This window comes from Haliotis rubra, unplaced genomic scaffold, assembly GCF_003918875.1.
Source record: "Haliotis rubra isolate DU_JTF1 unplaced genomic scaffold, ASM391887v1 Scf868, whole genome shotgun sequence".
NCBI lineage: Eukaryota > Metazoa > Mollusca > Gastropoda > Lepetellida > Haliotidae > Haliotis > Haliotis rubra.
The window spans coordinates 77,363-96,189 of record NW_025767599.1 but is presented as its reverse complement, the minus strand read 5'-3'; the positions used below and the strand labels follow the sequence as shown (position 1 = coordinate 96,189).

The 18,827-nt window shown below is 40.3% G+C and overlaps 2 protein-coding genes across 3 annotated transcripts; both read left to right on the top strand.

The window, feature by feature from the left end:
- The first annotated feature begins 1,029 nt into the window (after window positions 1-1,029).
- LOC124263125 (glyoxylate/hydroxypyruvate reductase A-like) lies at window positions 1,030-13,422 on the top strand. 2 transcript variants are annotated; one of them, XR_006894772.1, is made up of 7 exons: window positions 1,030-1,181; window positions 3,390-3,512; window positions 4,660-4,695; window positions 5,372-5,515; window positions 8,263-8,336; window positions 9,549-9,636; window positions 10,410-10,530. XR_006894772.1 is itself a non-coding variant. In XM_046697685.1 (6 exons), the coding sequence occupies exons 3-6, from the start codon at window positions 9,557-9,559 to the stop codon at window positions 13,302-13,304; spliced, it is 486 nt and encodes a 161-aa protein (XP_046553641.1). In that variant the 5' UTR covers window positions 5,373-5,515; window positions 8,263-8,336; window positions 9,549-9,556; the 3' UTR covers window positions 13,305-13,422. The 2 variants fall into 2 exon arrangements, 1 of the variants encoding a protein (XP_046553641.1); XM_046697685.1 differs by lacking the exons at window positions 1,030-1,181; window positions 3,390-3,512; window positions 4,660-4,695 and adding exons at window positions 11,998-12,195; window positions 13,218-13,422 and having other exon boundaries at window positions 5,373-5,515.
- Window positions 13,423-16,454: 3,032 nt separating this feature from the next.
- Window positions 16,455-17,407, top strand: LOC124263117. The gene is made up of 2 exons (XM_046697680.1): window positions 16,455-16,792; window positions 16,906-17,407. Exons 1-2 carry the CDS (start codon window positions 16,455-16,457, stop codon window positions 17,093-17,095), a joined length of 528 nt encoding a protein of 175 aa, XP_046553636.1. The 3' UTR covers window positions 17,096-17,407.
- Window positions 17,408-18,827: the final 1,420 nt, after the last annotated feature.

The window sequence follows — 18,827 nt, the reverse complement described above, 5'->3', positions numbered from 1 at the left end:
AGTGACAGTTTTTCAAGGTCGAAATATTTAGCGTTGTTCCATTGTCATTCTCTCCAAAATGTCACCGCCGTTAAACTGTATTACAACGCGACAGTCCATATGACCTTGACAATGTAGTTAAAGTTGGAGTTAATGCGATAATTGAACAAAACGCTGTGTTGTCGCGCCTTGGTTAGTCTGTTTTCGGACTTTAATTGGTTTTGATAGGGAGGCGACGCCTTTTAGCGTTCTATGTAAATTTAATGTCACATTTAAGTATCTGTGTATGCTACTGGGTCGTTGTAAATAACTGTTATTATGATATGCGTCTCTCTCTCTCACACTCTCTCCCTATATATCTATCTATCTATCTATATCTCTCTCTATGACTATCTATCTCCCCCTCCCCACCCCACCCACACACACACTAACCGTACTAAGTCGCAGTGTTGGGAATTGGTTGAAATCTCACAATTGATGATGAGTTCATCACCAACGAGTTATCATTGGAAAAAAATGGGTTTGCGTCATTTTTCAGATTTTCCTGTTCAGGTTGATATTGCAGATAACTAATTGATGACTAATATATCATGAACATAAAGTTCCCAGTGTCTTCAAGAAATATTTGCTCCAAAATCGCTTGTGTCCGATTATGAAAATCTTCGAATATTTCAATTAATTGGAACACCACTACTAAGTCAGGCATTTAAAAAAAAAACCTTCTTCCATTTTCTCTTTGGCAAATTGCAGTTCTATCTAACAACTAGCCATGACAAGGTGGACCAATAATGGGGATTCAAAATATAATGTTGTGTCGATGAATTTAGACCACATAATGATCTTGGTGCGGCATTTAAAATCTATATCATATAACAGAGTCCATTACTGAACAATATTTGACATCTAAGTTTAAATATAGTGTTACGCATGAATGCCAATATCATAATTAGTATATGTATTATAAAACACACAAAGGACACTGATGGTTAAGTCATGTGAAGAGTGATAATATGTCAGATAATAATTTCAGTGTCAGCTGTGAAACGCTTTGCTGTGACAAGGGAGGCAACTGTATTCTGGCACTATGGCCGCTGTTTCGCGTGCCTCCCTGGTTGTGGCGTCGAAAGTCCGTGACTTAGCTGCCACAGTTGGGCAGTTATTACCAAAAGTCGATGTTATTAACATGGAATTAGATGATGCAGGTACGTTGAAATTGTTAAATCGGAATATGTGACGACGTGAAACGAGCTAAATATAACTTTTCTGTAAGGCGGAAATGGAAGATTACTTGACATGGTTTGTTTAGGTCAAGGTCAGAAGAAGCGAAGGCGAGACGAAAGTGAACGTCGGAGATCTCAGATCATTTGCATACTGTGATATTGTATTCAACTGACCACACCAGTCGGTTGTAAAATAGTGAGGACCCACAAAATATGCTTTTGCTCTGATCGGTTCTGTATTCGAGATTACAATCAGGTTCGATCTAAAACAAATCCCCAGTGAGCGTGTAAGATAAGGTGGACTGGTTTCCCTATCCAAGACTGACTGACTGAGTTTGGTTTTACACCGCTTTTAGCAATATTCCAGCAACATCACGGCGGGGGACACATGAAATGGGCTTCACACATTGTACCCATGTGGGGATTCGAACCCGGGTCTATATGGCGTGACGAGCCAACGCTTTAACCACTAGGCTACCCCACCGCCCCGCCTAGCCTAGAGCTCTTGGGCTCCACGCCGCACATTCAGCAGTCGTAAGGGACCGTTCATAATTTATGGCCAGGAGGGGTGATGATGATTTTTATGTGCATGTACAATGTGAATGACAACACACCTCCCCCCCCCAAAGTAAGTGACCCCCACTGCATGCCATGTACAAAATCGATGCCCCCCCCGCGTTCCTTCCAATATTTTTTTAAAGCATAGTTTAAAAATATTTTTATGTACAAAATTGATGACCCCACTAGAAACATATGTATAAAATTGATGACCCCTACCTCCCATGAACAAAATGGGTGATCCCCCTAAAATCATCATCGCCCCCACCCCAAGCCATAAATTATGAACGGTCCCTAAGGAGGCGAAAGACTGGGCACCAGCCCTGTTGAAGCAAGATAGGCCAGGAGGAGTTACTCCCCTTGGTTACACTTTGCAAAACTGAGTACTTCAGTTTTCGTTTTGCTTCATTTGCAGTGTTATATTCACACCAACAAATATTGGCGAAACCGTCAAGGTATCTTACACATATGTTGTCAGCTGGTTAGAATTAATGAAAACAAGATGGTGCAAGTCCATGCACTACACATGGTGCTGACCAATGGAATTTGGGATCAGAGAGTATTCTGAACGTATTGTGTGTCTGATTTGGCTATGTGAGAAATGACATCAGTGGGCTAGTACTATAAAACTGACAAAAGGGTTGCAGCCATACACTGGGCATATATATTGCTGTAAATTCAATATACTTGAATGGTTCATCAACCCCCAAAACAACTTGTGTATTTAACCCAAGATATCACTTTTTGGTTGGTCTTAACTGGACAAAGAGTAAATTTGAAATGTGAAGTTGAATGTTGCAGCAATATTTGTAAGAAATACAGCTTTTTTTAGTAAAGGGGTTGGGGGGTGGGGTGCACAGTTAATTTTCACCTGTTTTCACGAGAGTTCCAACGGTCTTTACTAAACTTATTGTTTGATTGGCATTCTAGAAGTTGGTGAGTCAACAAACGAAACATACAACTTTATGGATGACAACTTCTGGTTTATTTGCATTGAGTGACGTTTCGATGTAGATTCTTACATCGTTATCATGCTAAAAGTGAGTACAACCAAATGGCGAGGAGCATATATACATGGTATGTTGTGACAAGCAGCAGATTAATGTTAACAACAGCATGTAATAGAAATAACAAGTTGTACATAATTGGAAGAGGCCAGTAGGGAACTAAAAACAACTAATAGCACTAGTGATGAAGCCAATAAACAGGGGGATTCAGTAGTAACAACAAATAGACAGGATGCTGTTGATGGTCTATAGTTTGATTAGTTCCTCATAGGCTGATGGGATGTAGTATCCTTGGTCACGGTTGATCAAAGGTTTGTGGCGGCGGATTTCAATAGCTTCAACACAAATAAACCAGAAGTTGTCATCCATAAAGTTGTATGTTTCCTTTATTAATAAACTTTCAGGACAAAAGGGGTTGGGGGGGACATCCACATATCCATCCCTCACTTTTTCTGAGTTCAATTCATCGCACATATATCATAAACTTTTCCACAGCCATCCAACATCCAACCACTGCTTACTTTTTACTCAAAACATACCCTTCTCACATAAGTTAAGATATAGACCAGCATCTAGGGATTACGAGTATTTCCCACCTTACATGTTTAACGTCTGTAATCACCAGGCTTGGTCCCAGAGAGCAGTCTGCGTCAAATCAGCGGTGTGGTCCTCTGTGACCCACAGGTGGTTATGCAACTTGCTGGCCAGAATGATCTCCCCTTGAAATGGGTTCAATCAACATGGGCAGGTAAGTATTCTGTTTGCACCACAAGTAAGTATGGTTGTACTCATATTAAATTCAAAATATCAGTTTATCTGTAGCACTCTCACGTGTCATGACAATCACAACACAAATGGAACTATTAAGCTGAATATTTACGTACTTGTTCCCACAAATCATTACACCCCAATTCTACAAGACGTTTCTATCTGGTTTTCAATATGGCCAATAAGGCATCCATATTGAAAAGTGTATTTATTGATATTATTCAGACATTTTTGTTAAAAATGTAGTAAAATTGTTATTTGTTCGGTTAGGGAAAACTGTATGTTGTACAAATGGTTGGGATCTGTGGTTTTGTTTGATAAGCACAACTTTTATTAAACTTTTCAAAAAATTTTCCACCGAGGCAAGATATGTATGATTTGGATGTGAATGCCTTGGGTTAACATTTTCAGGATTGCAGGATAAGAGTGACTTAAGTTTCACACCACTTTTAGCCATTTTCCACCAATATCATGGCTGGGGACACCAGAAACGGGCTTCACACAATATGCCCATATGGGAAGCGAACCCGGGTCTTCCGTGTGACGAGTGAATGCTTTAACCACCAGGCTACCCCACCACTCCTGCAGGATGAGAAAACTCATTCCAGCTCTCACTTCCCTGATCTGTAAAGTAGAATGAGGAATGACAATGATATTTTTACCCATAATGGGATGACCTCATGTCTTGGTTCGGCAGTGAGGTGAGATTGGGTTTAACGTCGTGCTTGAGAATATTTGTATGTGTATGTGCGGCTGCTTGTACTAGCCCAGACTTAAGCTGGTTTTATAGTGGTAGCCCACTGAGATACCATGCCGCAGTGAAGCATGAATACCCCACTCAGACACATTATACTGACTCTGAGCTGACCAGTCCTTGTTGTACCCATTAATGCCGAGCGCCAGGCAGGGACCAACAAGTACGGTGCCATATTTTAACGTCTTTTGGTATGACGCGGTCGGAGATCGAACCCGCGACCTTCGCTCTATATTTTTGAATGAAGGATGTTAGCTTGTACTCTGAAACATTGCGTTCCTCATAATGAATTCAACATCCTTAAAAATACTCCCTTTCATATGTGTCACTTTTAAATGCAATTTAAATTTTCATATTTTCAAATTGTTTTCAGGGGTTGAGGGTATCATGTCGGTTGTTCGAGAGAAAAAAGGTACTTTTGTTGTTGTTTATGCCCTAGAAATTTGTAAACAGTTTAATAATTTATGATTCACAATCTATTTGTAACATTTTATCACATTTATTAAATGTCTTGAAATATTTGTTCATCTACAAATACTGTGTGAGTAAGAAAGAAAAAATCAGCAGTGGATGGAATGGATGTCAAAGTAGATAAACCATGTATTTCAGATATCTAGTTTCTGACTGAAGATGGGCATCACAGATATATGAACATAACATAATATATAATTCATAAAAACGTTCTATGTCCTGCTTATTTACACCTTTCTCCGTTTTGATGCATAAATAGAAACTCATTCAATTCAGAAGTTTTCAGATTATAGCGACTTATTTGGTATGTTATACTCAGATCTGTAGTTATTCCAGAGCTCTGCTACCCAATAAATAAATATTTTTGGTGGTACAAGTGACCGGGCTGTGCAGAGTTGCATCCCTTAGATGTGTGTGAATCTTCTGATTGTAGGTTCAAATCTCTGATTTGTCTTGATTTTGAGGCTTTAAATACAATGATCCATATTTCACACAAGCATCACTTGGTGCTCAACTCCATCTTGCTATATTTCTGAAATACTGTTTATTTCCAAACCCAATGTTAAACCACATCCTACATATTTGGAACAGTATAATTTTAGTTTTATTCTTACAGATTCAGCCCGAAATTCCTCTTCTCTCGAACTGGAGACGGCTATGGTCAGCTTATAGGGGAGTATGTAATGCGGCTCATGTAATAGCTCATGAGAGAAGATTCAAAGAAATGTTCAAAGGCAATGAGTCAAGAATCTGGGATCGTGAGTATTATGATGAGAGAAACAGCGAAAATATTGAGATTTAGTTATTTAGGCCTAAAAATAATGTTGTGGTTCCGATTACCCGACCGACCCTTGAATTCGGATGCCAACCCTATTTTTTAAGCGATATGAATAAAATAACCTTTCAGATACCATTGTTTTTCCTGGCACCCGGCGGACATTGGTCATTCTGATGTGTTGGCCACAAGCTTGATTGAATAAACAATTACACATTGATAAATGTGTGTTATTAGTATGTAATTTACTTCTAAGAAAATGTAAACAATATTTCCTACCTACCCATCCAAAATTTTAAAAAGGTTTAATCGGAACAACATTTTTTAGACACGTGAAGGTCCGGGTTAGAATATTGATCTTCAGCAACCCTAGCTTGTCGTAAGAGGCGACTAGCAGAATTAGATGGTCAGGCTCACTGACTTTGTTGACACGTCATCGGTTCCCAATTGCGCAGATCGATGCTCATGCTGTTGATCACTGGATTGTTTGGTCAAGACTCGATTATTTAGAGACCGACGCCATATACATGTAGCTGGATTATTGCTGAGTGTGGCGTAAAACTAAACGCACTCACTCACAATATTTTTTATATATGGCCTTAGGGTCAATTGTATGGTCGAATGTGTCATTGTTGTGACGGCTATCGACGGGACTACTCTTTGTCTAGAGAGCCTGCATGTTTTCCCGGAGCTAGATGCTGGCACTTGATACCGATGTTACAGTTTTGTGAAGATGAAATATAACTGTAGTTGATACTCTGAATGACACGAAGGCTTGAAATTTGCATATTATGTGTCAGAGGAATATTTTTAGCAGTTACTTGTGCCATGTGATCTCCCCATTTCAGGTCAGTGTAGGGTTTGACACTACAGATCTCAAAATGAGTGGTGGTGTTCCTCCACATGGTGTTCAAAATGGAAAATGTTTTGTGTAAATGTTCACGCATGACAGTTTTAGGTTGCAGTTTCACCAGGACTTAGCTGCACCATAGTGCAACCGATACAACATGCTTTAGTAATAGATACAAGGGCTGCAGCGACTTCACTATTAGGCGATAATGATACATGAATACACAACGATTTTTTAGAAAGTGGTGAAGTGTAACATGTCTTATATTTGGGATTACCGTATATTACCGTAGATAAGCCGAATTTTGAGGACCAAAAAGGTCTGTAGAAGGGGTCGAAGCATATATGGGTTACGCTTTCGTCAAACTTTTTTTTCCAGGGTAAGAAAACAACATCATATCACTTGAGTGAACAAACAACAGAAGGCGACTTTCTCAGTTAAGTTGTACTTTTTGATGGGTTGAGTCCCACCTGGAATTTAAACCCACACACTCTCAGAGAACTAGTACTAGAATCTGTACTTCACTGAGAAAGTTTAATCCCACATATAATACATGTTAAATATGATACATTTCATTAAAGGCAAAATGTCACACATTTTTCGACAATATTTTGGCCTATATTATATTTATTGGGGCAAATGCACTCACTTTACCCTCCTATTGATGCAATTAAAGACTTACTATCCCTTACGACTTGCCTCCAATTGATGCTTGAAACTTTGGGGCAAACAGCTTCCAAACATAGAACACTTGCCATATGTGTGTAGCAGGGTGTGGAGTCATCCACAGATGACATTCTTACCTTGTCAGCTTGCTGATGGGGTTAACCTCTTTGGTCATGTGGGCAAGGCGTCCAACTTCGGATTAGAAGGTCAGTGGTTCGAATCCCACATGGGACTCGGAAATTTTATGGCCGCTACATATGGAATGTAAACAATTGCTTGGTACATCGAAAGCGGTTGCACGCGGTGTTGTCTGAGTTTGCCGAACTGGTTTCAATCACAAGTTAGTTATAGGATATTCATAAAGAGCGCTCCAAGGGACATAACTGTATGGGGTTTGCTTGAAATAATAATTGGCGGTAGAGAGTCGAGAGTCGATTAAATGCAACATTGTATAAATTCATTCAAAGTTTTTGATTTAATATTGCAATCTATATGAGTATTTTTTTTTAAATAAATAATATGGTAGCTTCCCTGAGGGCTGATAGTATTATTAGGAGAAATGCATTAGTATAAAATATATAGAGAAGTGTGGTGTGACATTGTGCCTTTAATATTGGGTAACTAATGCAATCAAATTCTGCTGCTGAAGTATCATTAATTAAATTCAGTGAAACAATGACAAAATAAATTCTTTGACATATTTTTGACCATGTTGACAGTGTTAGTTTATCACGACAATGACCATTGACCATATTACTGTCATATTACTATTGGGGCGGTGGGGTAGTCTAGTGGTTAAAGCGTTCGCTCGTCACGTCGAAGACCCGGGTTCGATTCCCCACATGGGTACAATGTGTGAAGCCCATTTCTGGTGTCCCCGTGCGTGATATTGCTGGAATATTGCTAAAAGCGGCGTAAAACCATACTCACTCACTCACTCATATTACTATTATATATTCACTATTATCCTGCATGGCTTGAATATATTCCATTTTGCACATTTTCTTTGATAATAACACCAAAATTCAATTAGAACACTTCTTTTTAAGAAATTCATGAACATGATTTGATTTTAGTGAGATTTGTCACATACATTGCCAAGTGGCGTTGAGGCACTGCTGTGATAGAGAAGCTCCGGTCTTGTGTTTGTTCGATGATTGTCAGTATGTTTTCATGTTTCTTGTTTTTGAAGACAGGTTCATTTTCTTTCACAGAAAATACAAGTATTTCCGGTCTTTGTCAAGTTTGACCATTGGGGTGCTGGGTCTAGGCCAGATTGGTACAGAAAGTATGTAGACGTGTAACAATGTTATCTCATTGTTGTGCACAGGGATTGTAGTGCTTGTGTGTGGTTGATGAAGGTAATACTGATAGTATTAATACTAGGTAGTAGTAGTAATGGTTGTCAAATATAGGGCAAGAGTGTGTAAGCTTATTTACCAAATTCACCATACACCTGCATAACCCCCTCCCCCCCCTCCTCTTACCAGACCTGCATACCCAACTTCTTCATACCAGCCTCTTCACACAAGACCTGCATACCAGTCTATTTCATGTAATCCTCCTTATACCAGACCTGCATACCAGCCTCCTCATACCACCCTTTTATATTTAATACTCAGTGTTCGGTCATATTCATTTGTTTGGAGGCTGTCATGTGTCTGTTTGACAGAAACATGTATGGATTCCATGGAACGTGTGATGATATATGATAATAACTTCAGGTACAAGAACTACTTTTGGAGAGTCATTCCCAAATGAAGTTAATCAATGTCTCCTGTTGGAACCTGATTATATTTTTCAAGCTGACAGTTTTATGTTGCATCTGATTTTGTCTCTCCTCTGCATTTTATAATAATTTTTTTTTAGATTTACATGATTAGAATTGTTATCAGGGATCTGAAATATGTAATACCAATTTCAAACTTATGTGTTTCATTTAACCTGCAGAAAACCCATGAAGATCCAGATTAGAATCGGTCTTCAACAACCCATGCTTGTCGTGAGAGGCGACTAATGGGATTGTTTTTCAGGCTTGCTGACTTGGTTGACACATGCCATTGTATCACAGTTGGTCATGCTGTTGATCACTGGATTGTCTGGTTCAGACCCGATTATTTTCGAACTGCTGCCATATAGCTGGAATATTGCTGTGTTAAACTAACAAGTAACCTGAAGAAAAGCATGCCTGACTGCCATTAACCAGCGTCATGTTGTAACCTACATTTCTGTACAGTTGCAACCCGTGAAGGTCCGGGGTAGAATAGGTATTCAGCCACCGATGCTTGCCACAAAAGGCGACTATGCTTGCCATAAAAGGCGACTATGCTTTTCGTAAGAGGCGACTCACGGGATTGGGTGGTCAGGCTCGCTGACTTGGTTGACACTGTTGATCACTGGATTGTCTTGTCCAGACTCAATTATTTACAGACCGCCGCCATATAGCTGGAATATTGCTGAGTGCGGCGTAAAACTAAACTCACTCACTCACTCTTTACAGTTTCCCGGATGTGTAAGGCTATGGGGATGACTGTATGGGGGATGGCCACTGGCCAGAAGAAAACTTGTCCCTACATTGACGAATTCAGGTATGTTGTCTTACTGAAACGTTTATTCTGTTTATGTGGTTAGTATGTTTATTCAACCCACACAGCAGGCCCAGTGCTGTTAAAGATATCATTTATTAGGTCAAACATTTAACTGTGGCTTCTTTGATGTGCATTTTAGAAGTTAAATTGATGAAGAATGATGACAATTTTATGGATATACAACTTCTTTTATTCTGTGAAAGGTGATATGTTTCGACATAGATTCTAATGTCATTGCTTGACAATGACATTAGAATCTATGTCAAAACGTTGCCTTTCACAGAATAAAAGAAGTTGTATTTCCATAAAACTTGTCATCAATTAACTGCGGGCAGCTCTTAGCAATCATTTTGTCAGCAAGATAGATTTATTCTGGTTGGAAGACTGAAAAAGTTTGGGGCTAGTCTCTCAAATGCTGCTTTATCCATCTACCTGTTAAATTTGATTAAGAATTAACGTTTTTGCTTTAGGTATAACCACTACTGTGATATACACAGAGTATTATTCAGTCTGATAAATATTACTTTGATAGAAACAAATAAGACTGTTTAATTTGAAAAGGAGTGTCAGTGAGCATGGGGATTCAGAAACTGATGAATTCTAGACTTGCTTCATTTCACATTGCAGAAAGGACCTGGAGGATGTGAAAATGATGTAATACAGGGACTGTGAGGGACTTGATATGCACAGCATGCATACTGGTGTTTACATGATGATGATGCTCATGCTGTCTATCACTGGTTTACTGACTTTACAATGTGTTCCATCCCCAGATGTACAGATGACCTCTCTGATCTGCTGTCTCACTGTGACTACATCTGCAACATCCTCCCCAGCACACCACTCACCCGGAACCTTCTGTCTGGAGAGGTCCTTGCGTGTTGTGCCCAGAGGGTGAGTCTTGTAACTGTTGCCTCACTCACACAGAACCTTCTGTCTGGGGAGGTCCTTGTGTGTTGTGCCCAAAGGCTGAGTCATGTCATAACTATTGCCTCACTCACACAGAACCTTCTGTCTGGGGAGGTCCTTGTGTGTTGTGCCCAAAGGCTGAGTCATGTCATAACTATTGCCTGCACACCCGGAACCTTCTGTCTGGGAAAGTCCTTGTGTGTTGTGCCCAAAGGCTGAGTCATGTCATAACTATTGCCTGCATACCTGGAACCTTCTGTCTGGGGAAGTCCTTGTGTGTTGTGCCCAAAGGCTAAGTCATGTCATAACTATTGCCTGCACAGCTGGAACCTTCTGTCTGGGGTGGTCCTTGTGTGTTGTGCCCAAAGGCTAAGTCATGTCATAACTATTGCCTGCACAGCTGGAACCTTCTGTCTGGGGTGGTCCTTGTGTGTTGTGCCCAAAGGCTGAGTCATGTCATAACTATTGCCTGCACACCTGGAACCTTCTGTCTGGGGAAGTCCTTGTGTGTTGTGCCCAAAGGCTAAGTCATGTCATAACTATTGCCTGCACACCTGGAACCTTCTGTCTGGGGTGGTCCTTGTGTGTTGTGCCCAAAGGCTAAGTCATGTCATAACTATTGCCTGCACAGCTGGAACCTTCTGTCTGGGGTGGTCCTTGTGTGTTGTGCCCAAAGGCTGAGTCATGTCATAACTATTGCCTGCACACCTGGAACCTTCTGTCTGGGGGAGGTCCTTGTGTGTTGTGCCCAAAGGCTGAGTCATGTCAGAACTATTACCTGCACACCTGGAACTTTCTGTCCTGGGTGGTCCTTGTGTGTTGTGCCCAAAGGCTGAGTCATGTCATAACTATTGCCTGCACACCCGGAACCTTCTGTCTGGGGTGGTCCTTGTGTGTTGTGCCCAAAGGGTGGGTTATGTCATAACTATTGCCTGCACACGTGGAACCTTCTGTCTGGGGAGGTCCTAGTGTGTTGTGCCCAAAGGGTGAGTCATGTCAGAACTATTACCTGCACACCTGGAACCTTCTGTCTGGGGAGGACCTTGTGTGTTGTGCCCAAAGGGTGAGTCAATGAGTCATGTCACCTAGTAATGCACCTGGTATCACCGTTTGATTTTAAAGGTACCTTTGAAAGCTGCTACTGAATCAGATTATAGATATGTTGTGCTTGGGACAGTCTGATGTGTGTGCACGTGGCTACAGCCAGTTTTTGAAACTGCAGCATGAAGGCCAGTGGGCACATGGAATTCCACAGTTGTGTAAATGAATAAATTAAAGTAACTGTTTTTCAATGAGCTGCTTTTTTTGATAAATGATGCTTGCACAGTGTGCATTTGCGTGTTGAGCAAATGTGCAGCAACCATATGAACATACTGTTGCCAATGTATATTATTATCATACAGAGTTGCTTATTCTTATTTGTGAATTACGTTTACTTTCAAATTGTCACAGAAAAGTGTCCTCATCAATGTGGGTCGAGGTGACATCATAGACGAAGATAGTCTCATCAATGCTCTTAACCAAGGCTGGCTCAGTGGAGCTGTACTGGACGTGTTTGCCAAAGAACCTCTTCCGGAAAGTAGTCCACTGTGGACTATGCCGAACGTTACCATCTCCCCGCATGTCTCTGGTCCAAGTCAAAGCACACAGGTATGGGTGACCTCTTGTGAATCTTAAGAGGCAGCTCTTGTTTGTTGTTTTATGCAGCACTTAGCAATACTCCAGGGCCTAGATTTTCGAAGCTCTCTTAACGCTAAGATAGTGAAGTAAGTTAATGTTAATGTATGGCACTTGACTATCTTAGCTAAAGAGCTTCGAAAATCTAGGCCCTGCTATATGGCTCTTGTTTGTAAATAAATGAATCTGGACCAGACAATCCAGTTATCAATTTCATGAATATTAGTCTACACAGGTAGGACACGATGACATGTGTCAACCAAGTCAGCGAGCCTGACCACGTGATTCCGTTTGTTGACTCTTAAGACAGGCATGGGTTACTGAAGACAAACTCTAAACCTGCACCTAATAGGATTGGGTGGTCAGTCTTTCGGACATTATGCTGGTTATTGTGTCCCCAATTCATAAGTCAGTGCTCGTTTGCTCATCATGCTGAAAGCACGCGTTTAATTGCCCACATTGGTACAATGTATGAAGCCCATTTCTGATGTCCTTAACAGTGATATTGCTGTTATATGCAATATTGCTTAAAGCGGCATAAAACCTAACTCACTCGTGATGCCAATCACTGGATTGTCTGACCAGAGTTCTTTAGCCTTGTGGTTAGCCCCAGGTTTGTTTCCCATGATACAACAATGCGACGCCCATGTCTGGTGTCCCCCTTCTTGATATTGCTGGAATATTGCTGGAATATTGCTAAAAGTGGTGTCACTAACTAAAGAAACTCTAGTATGGATGAGTATTATGTGGCCACAGATATACTCATCTCTGCCTGTATTGCAGGATCTAATATTGGGTTTTTGCTTGTCACCTGTAGTGTACAGTTTTGTACTCTGTTCCTAAATTACTGTACATGAATAAGGACTAAACAAAAAAAGTGAGGGATCATAACTATAATAGTGCTTTGCTCAGACTGAGGTACAGTTTCATAGAAAGATATACCCTAAAATTTTGATGATAAACATATATGGTAACTTGCCTGTGTTGTTTTTCAGACAGCAGAAGGATTTGTACAGAACTATCAACTGTTTTGTGAGGGAAGCCCCATAAAGTACCAGGTTGACTGGAATAAAGGATATTGATTTAAATGATTGCCAGGAATCACCAGGAATTTGGAAATTTTTAAATATTATATATAAGGATATATTGTGTTTGTTTGGATGTAAGGTGTAAAGAAGGAAATTGTTCTTAATATTTTTACGACATTTTTACACAAATGATGTTTTCCTTGACTGACAAAAGACTGAAATATGGAACTGGAAGAGAATTTTATCTTCCATGTATCTATGGCAACCAGATGATATCAACTGATAAGGCTGTCTTGGACATCCATTCAATAGAATTTGCATGTATAATCAGGCGTTCGTGGCGTTATCAGACCGCCTCCGTGGTGTAGTGGTTAGAGCGTCCGCCCGGAGAGGTGAAGGTTGCGGGTTTGATCCCCGGCCATATCATACCAAAAGACGCTCAGCATTAATGGGTACAACAAGGACTGGTCGGCTCGGAGTCAGTATAATGTGTCTGAGTGGCGTATTTATGTTTAACTGCCGTATGGTAACTCAGTGGGCTAGCACTATAAAACCAGCTTAAGCCTGGGCTAGTACAAGCAGCCACACATACACATACACACGCATGCACGTCCTGGTTATATGAGCGAAATATTCTCAAGTACGTTAAATCCCATTTCAACGCTACGACCAGTTTATTTATCACAGGATTACGAATGGCGTAGTGCTACGAACTGTTTGTGGGTCGAGCTCCAGCAATACACTTCGTCTCCCAGTGCTGCAGTAGGGTGTGTTCAACAATAAACCACACTATGGATTTATGTTTAAACGGCATGAATGTCTCATACTAATCTACTTGGAATATTGAACCAGATTTACATGTGTTATGTTTGTTACTGGACTATATTTTACAAATAAAATGATACCAGATTGGACTGATGTGTCTTTTGACGTTTGTTGTGATAGGTGGATTAAAGGTTTTGTCTAAATGACAGACTGCTTTAATGGAGTTAGTTGATTAATGTTTCTCAACTTTCTCCTGTCATTGATGGACGCTGATGAATTTTAAAAACATACACAAGATCATTATATTTCCCGTGATAAAACGGAAACATACACAAGATCATTATATTTCCAGTGATAAAACGGCAACATACACAAGATCAATATATTTCCAGTGATAAAACGGCAACATACACAAGATCATTTTATTTCCAGTGATAAAACGGCAACATACACAAGATCATTATATTTCCAGTGATAAAACGGCAACATACACAAGATCATTTTATTTCCAGTGATAAAACGGCAACATACACAAGATCATATTTCCAGTGATAAAAACGGCATTGCAGAAACTTGTTCAATCTTCTTAGAAAATTTATTCCATAGAATGTTCAGGGCAATTATACATGCCTTTTATGGCGCTGTTAATGTATACAACAAATATAGACATGTACACTGCTTACATATTTGCTTAGAAGATAGTCCAGGTGTCAACAGAAGCCACCTCCATGTCCCACTAGCCCATGAAATGTCTGAACTATTGAAACGGCTGTAAAATCTAATCACCCTTCACGGTACTTTCACCGGTCTTCGATGAAAAGTGGTAATTTGCTGTATTTAGACGTAAAACTAAATCTTGGACATTTGGCTGTGTTTTGTTTTAACTGATTAATATTAATTTTGTAGTTATATTTACACAATTAGACAGGAAATTGAGAATTCTGCGCCTCTGCCTAATTTTATAAGGAGTTAGGTCCAGTGCAATTATCGCACAAGGTCCACTTGCTGACCTTATAAAGATGTGTACATGTGTCTGACAGATAATCTCGGCATCCAGGGGGTTAATCCTCATTGTGCCTTGTCAGCTCTATATACCGTTTGAACCCGTGAAGGTCCGGGTTAGAATTGATCTTCAGTAACCCATGCTTGTAAGAGGCGACTAACGGGATCGGGTGGTCAGGCTCGCTGACTGGGTTGACACATGTCATCGTATCCCAGATGCGTAGGTCGATGCTCATGCTGTTGATCACTGGTTGCTTGTCCAGACTCGATTATTTACAGACCGCCGCTGGAATATTGCTGGGTGCGGAGTAAAACTAAACTGGCTCACTATATACCGTTTGAACAGTGTCGCACTGTGAAAACTTCAAGACGTCGCGCTTTTCAAAACGTATGCATTATATTTAACAATGTTACGTTAGTATATCTGCATAAAGTGCAACAAAATTATATAACGCTTATCTTCAACGACGTTTTTTTTCGAACAGTATTGTTTTTCTGAACAATGCAAAACGAATATGCACTGCCAAGTCATCACTGAAAATGCCGTTATTAGTAAAAGTTAGCTCCTTTTTCAAACAATCGCAATATAGAAGCACCCGACTGTGTCTTCGCTTGTTAAGGCAAATCAGCTCCCTTGTTTTAAACCTTGATGTCCAAAAATATATATTAGTCTGTCTCACAGTCCCTGAACCCCACTATTTTCCCTTCTATCCAACTCTTTTTGTAACGCACCTGGTGTCCCCTGCCGTGATATTGCTGGAATATCGCTGGACGTGGCGTAAAACCTCACTAACTAACAAGTTACGCAAACGCCCAAAATAAGGCAAGTCAAGATTTCCTGAGGTTCTGAATCTCCGATCTCACGGGGGCTCCTTCTGAATTCAGAGATTATTGTTTCCATCAAAAATTATATATTTTCCAAGATTAAGCGTTTGTGTGTGTGTGTGTGTGTATGATTGTAATGTCAAAACGAGTTTAAAATACCGAGTACATATCCCGATGTTTGTAACTTCAAAACAAAACTTTAGAGGTATATAGCCGCGATTAGTTTATAATTTGACTTTAAAAAGTTTAATACAATACAAATAGGAGTATCATTGATACAGATTGGCGTATGTAAGCCGATGAACAGAACATTTTAGTTTTAAAACGACTAAGCCGTTTCTCGAGGCTTTCAGCATAAGAATTCCTGCAATAAATAGATTTTCCGTCAACGGTAATGACCGATCGTGCTCAGAATGGGAAATAAACTGGGCCCTGTCTCATATCGTAATGTAAAAGCCTCGGCGCAAGTTGACGCGCAAAGGGAGCTGGCAATCAGTTGAATGGAAGGGGCTTGTCAGTGACGTCACTATATTATGACGTCATGTTATTGTCTCGCCCAGATTCGTTCAGACTGGGCGTGCATGTTTTAGATGTCAAATATATTTGTCTAAAATGGGCTGCAAACAGACCAAGGTTACACCTTTCAAGCAGACATCTCCCGAGGAGGCTCTGGCGGGCAAGATCAACTGCCCTCACGAGCTGTACTACGCCAAGTGTAAGGTGACACGGCCCACACCCCGCCTGTCAGGGGCGGAGATTCTTCAACAGCTACGAGATGAGGGCTTGGTCCCCGACCGTCAGTCCAGCGGAGGAGTGGCCTTCTCTGTCCCCGCCGTGGAGCGGATTGTTCCCAGTGGCAAAGCTCCCCGATGTCTGGAGCAAATCCCAGTGCGATGCTTCTACACCGCTGAGAGGAGGAGACAGAAGGCTGATCTCTTCCGAATAGACAGGTAAAACCTATGTGACGAAAGTCCTAAAATACTTAAACTATCATTATTACTAAAAGTACACTTATATTGATTTTGATATTGATCTAATTACCATATCCTTAAATTGTTCACAGGTTAGTGGAGCAAGTACAAAGGAAACAACTGGACAGAGAAATCAAGCACAAAGCTGTCAAGGACGAGAAGAAACGTCGCCAGTTCCTGAAGAAAATGAGGGCGGAGCATCAGCTCCAGATGAGGGAGGAGAAACTAAAGCAGCTGGAGGAAGAGCGGGCGGCGAAGAGGAAGAAGTCCGTGGAGAAGTAGACGAAGTGGGGCACGTTGATGATGGTGGTTGGGATGAAAATAACAGCGGGTAATGCAAATATGAATAAAACAAGCAAAAAAAGCAACTTTACCCGTGAAAAAGAAAAAGAACAAAAAGAGAAGCAACAGGTCAAGGGACACAGGAAGCCAGAAGATGGAACTGAAATGAATACAGTTCATTCGCTTGGAATGTTGGTATCTTAAAAATACTTTAGTTTTTGCTGTTAATTTATTTACAAGGCCTCTTTGATATGAGATGCTATAGTCGTATATGTCATAGATGAACATTTTAAATAACCTGTAAACACTTTCTACATTGTTATGTTGTTCAAATATAATGCAATAGCTGTATTGATTAAGTTAATAATAAAATGGTTTATGTAATCCATATCTTGTCTCTCTGTAATCTTGTTTCATAATGTCATATTTATTGTTATGCCCGCTGGATATCGGTGGAAAGAAACTGAAGTGGACCTGAAAGTTGGATTCATTTTTGGAGCATCAGCCATAACTTCACACTTTGAAAGTGGCCATGTCCTGTGCCAACTTGCAAACAGCTTTGTGATTATAGTCTGTTTGGGTCCAAATGATACCGACGAATCACAATCTAACTCCGAATCGGTTTATAATTAAACATTCATTTCAACGCAGAATGTAATGAAAACATCAGACCAACTCTGGAAAAAAGTTTCATAACGTTTGTCGCTAAAATAAAAAAAGCTACTTAACAAACTATCATCATTTTGTTTTGTTTTTCCGCGTTTTATCATGAAACGATTTGGGTGAGGGAGTAAGTTTAGTTTTACGCCGCACTCAGCAATATTCCAGCTATATGGCGGTGAACCGATTTGGAGTTGAACTGTGATTCATCGGCATCATTTTGACCCAAACATACTATAGGTTCGGCCAGATTGTAATTTATTGTGTCTTCCTGACTCTGACAGGATATATTGCGTGGATACAATACACGGTGAACTTCAGTATGGTTTGACGTTTAACATGGCACTGGCGATGGTGTGTAAATACTCGAATGCTGACCAGACAATACAATGACTGACAACAGGAGCATCGACCATACACATGCAATCAATCAAGTCACCGAATCTGAGCAGCAGATCAGTGATGTTCTGAAATCCTATCGGGTACACAATTTACTCGCCTCCCACTAACAAGGGAGTGAACACATTATCAGATTATTATAATTATATGGACAGAACTGGGAAAACAAACAAAAATATATCATGGTATAACAATAACTTGATATTAATTTCATCTAATAAGTCATATTCCTCATTTACTGTTATTTATGAACACGGCATGAAATAAAGTACTGTTTACTTACTTGCCAGTCCGTAGCTGAGTAGACAAGATTGAGATGACTGGCTGGGTGTCTCTCCTGTTTTTGTCCAGAACATTCACTCAGCCGTTAACGTCCTTGTCTTGCTCGTCAAACTCGTCTGCTTCCAGTTGTTCCTCAACATGCCTACCATACAAACGGTGAACAAATCATCAAAAATGAACTCATATACACCAAAACAACAAAAATCACCAAAACTGCAACCATGTCCTCTAAAAACCGAAACAATACATCTGTAATGGAAGACTAATCGTTTGAAATGGAAACAAAACTCGCGTATCAGCTACAAGAGCGCGCGAGAACGGTTGCCGAGCGTACAAAACGGCATTCATAGCATCCCAAGAGGGCAGTCATAGCATCCCGAAACGGCATACA

What these genes read in the sequence shown, in the direction of transcription:
- LOC124263117 (XM_046697680.1), top strand. Translation starts at nt 16,455, where the DNA reads ATGGGCTGCAAACAGACCAAGGTTACACCTTTCAAGCAGACATCTCCC. An exon ending in GATCTCTTCCGAATAGACAG is followed by an intron (nt 16,793 to 16,905) that starts GTAAAACCTATG and finishes AATTGTTCACAG; the next exon opens with GTTAGTGGAGCAAGTACAAA.
- LOC124263125 (XM_046697685.1), top strand. Translation starts at nt 9,557, where the DNA reads ATGTGTAAGGCTATGGGGATGACTGTATGGGGGATGGCCACTGGCCAG. An exon ending in CCCTACATTGACGAATTCAG is followed by an intron (nt 9,637 to 10,409) that starts GTATGTTGTCTT and finishes TTCCATCCCCAG; the next exon opens with ATGTACAGATGACCTCTCTG. An exon ending in TTGCGTGTTGTGCCCAGAGG is followed by an intron (nt 10,531 to 11,997) that starts GTGAGTCTTGTA and finishes AAATTGTCACAG; the next exon opens with AAAAGTGTCCTCATCAATGT.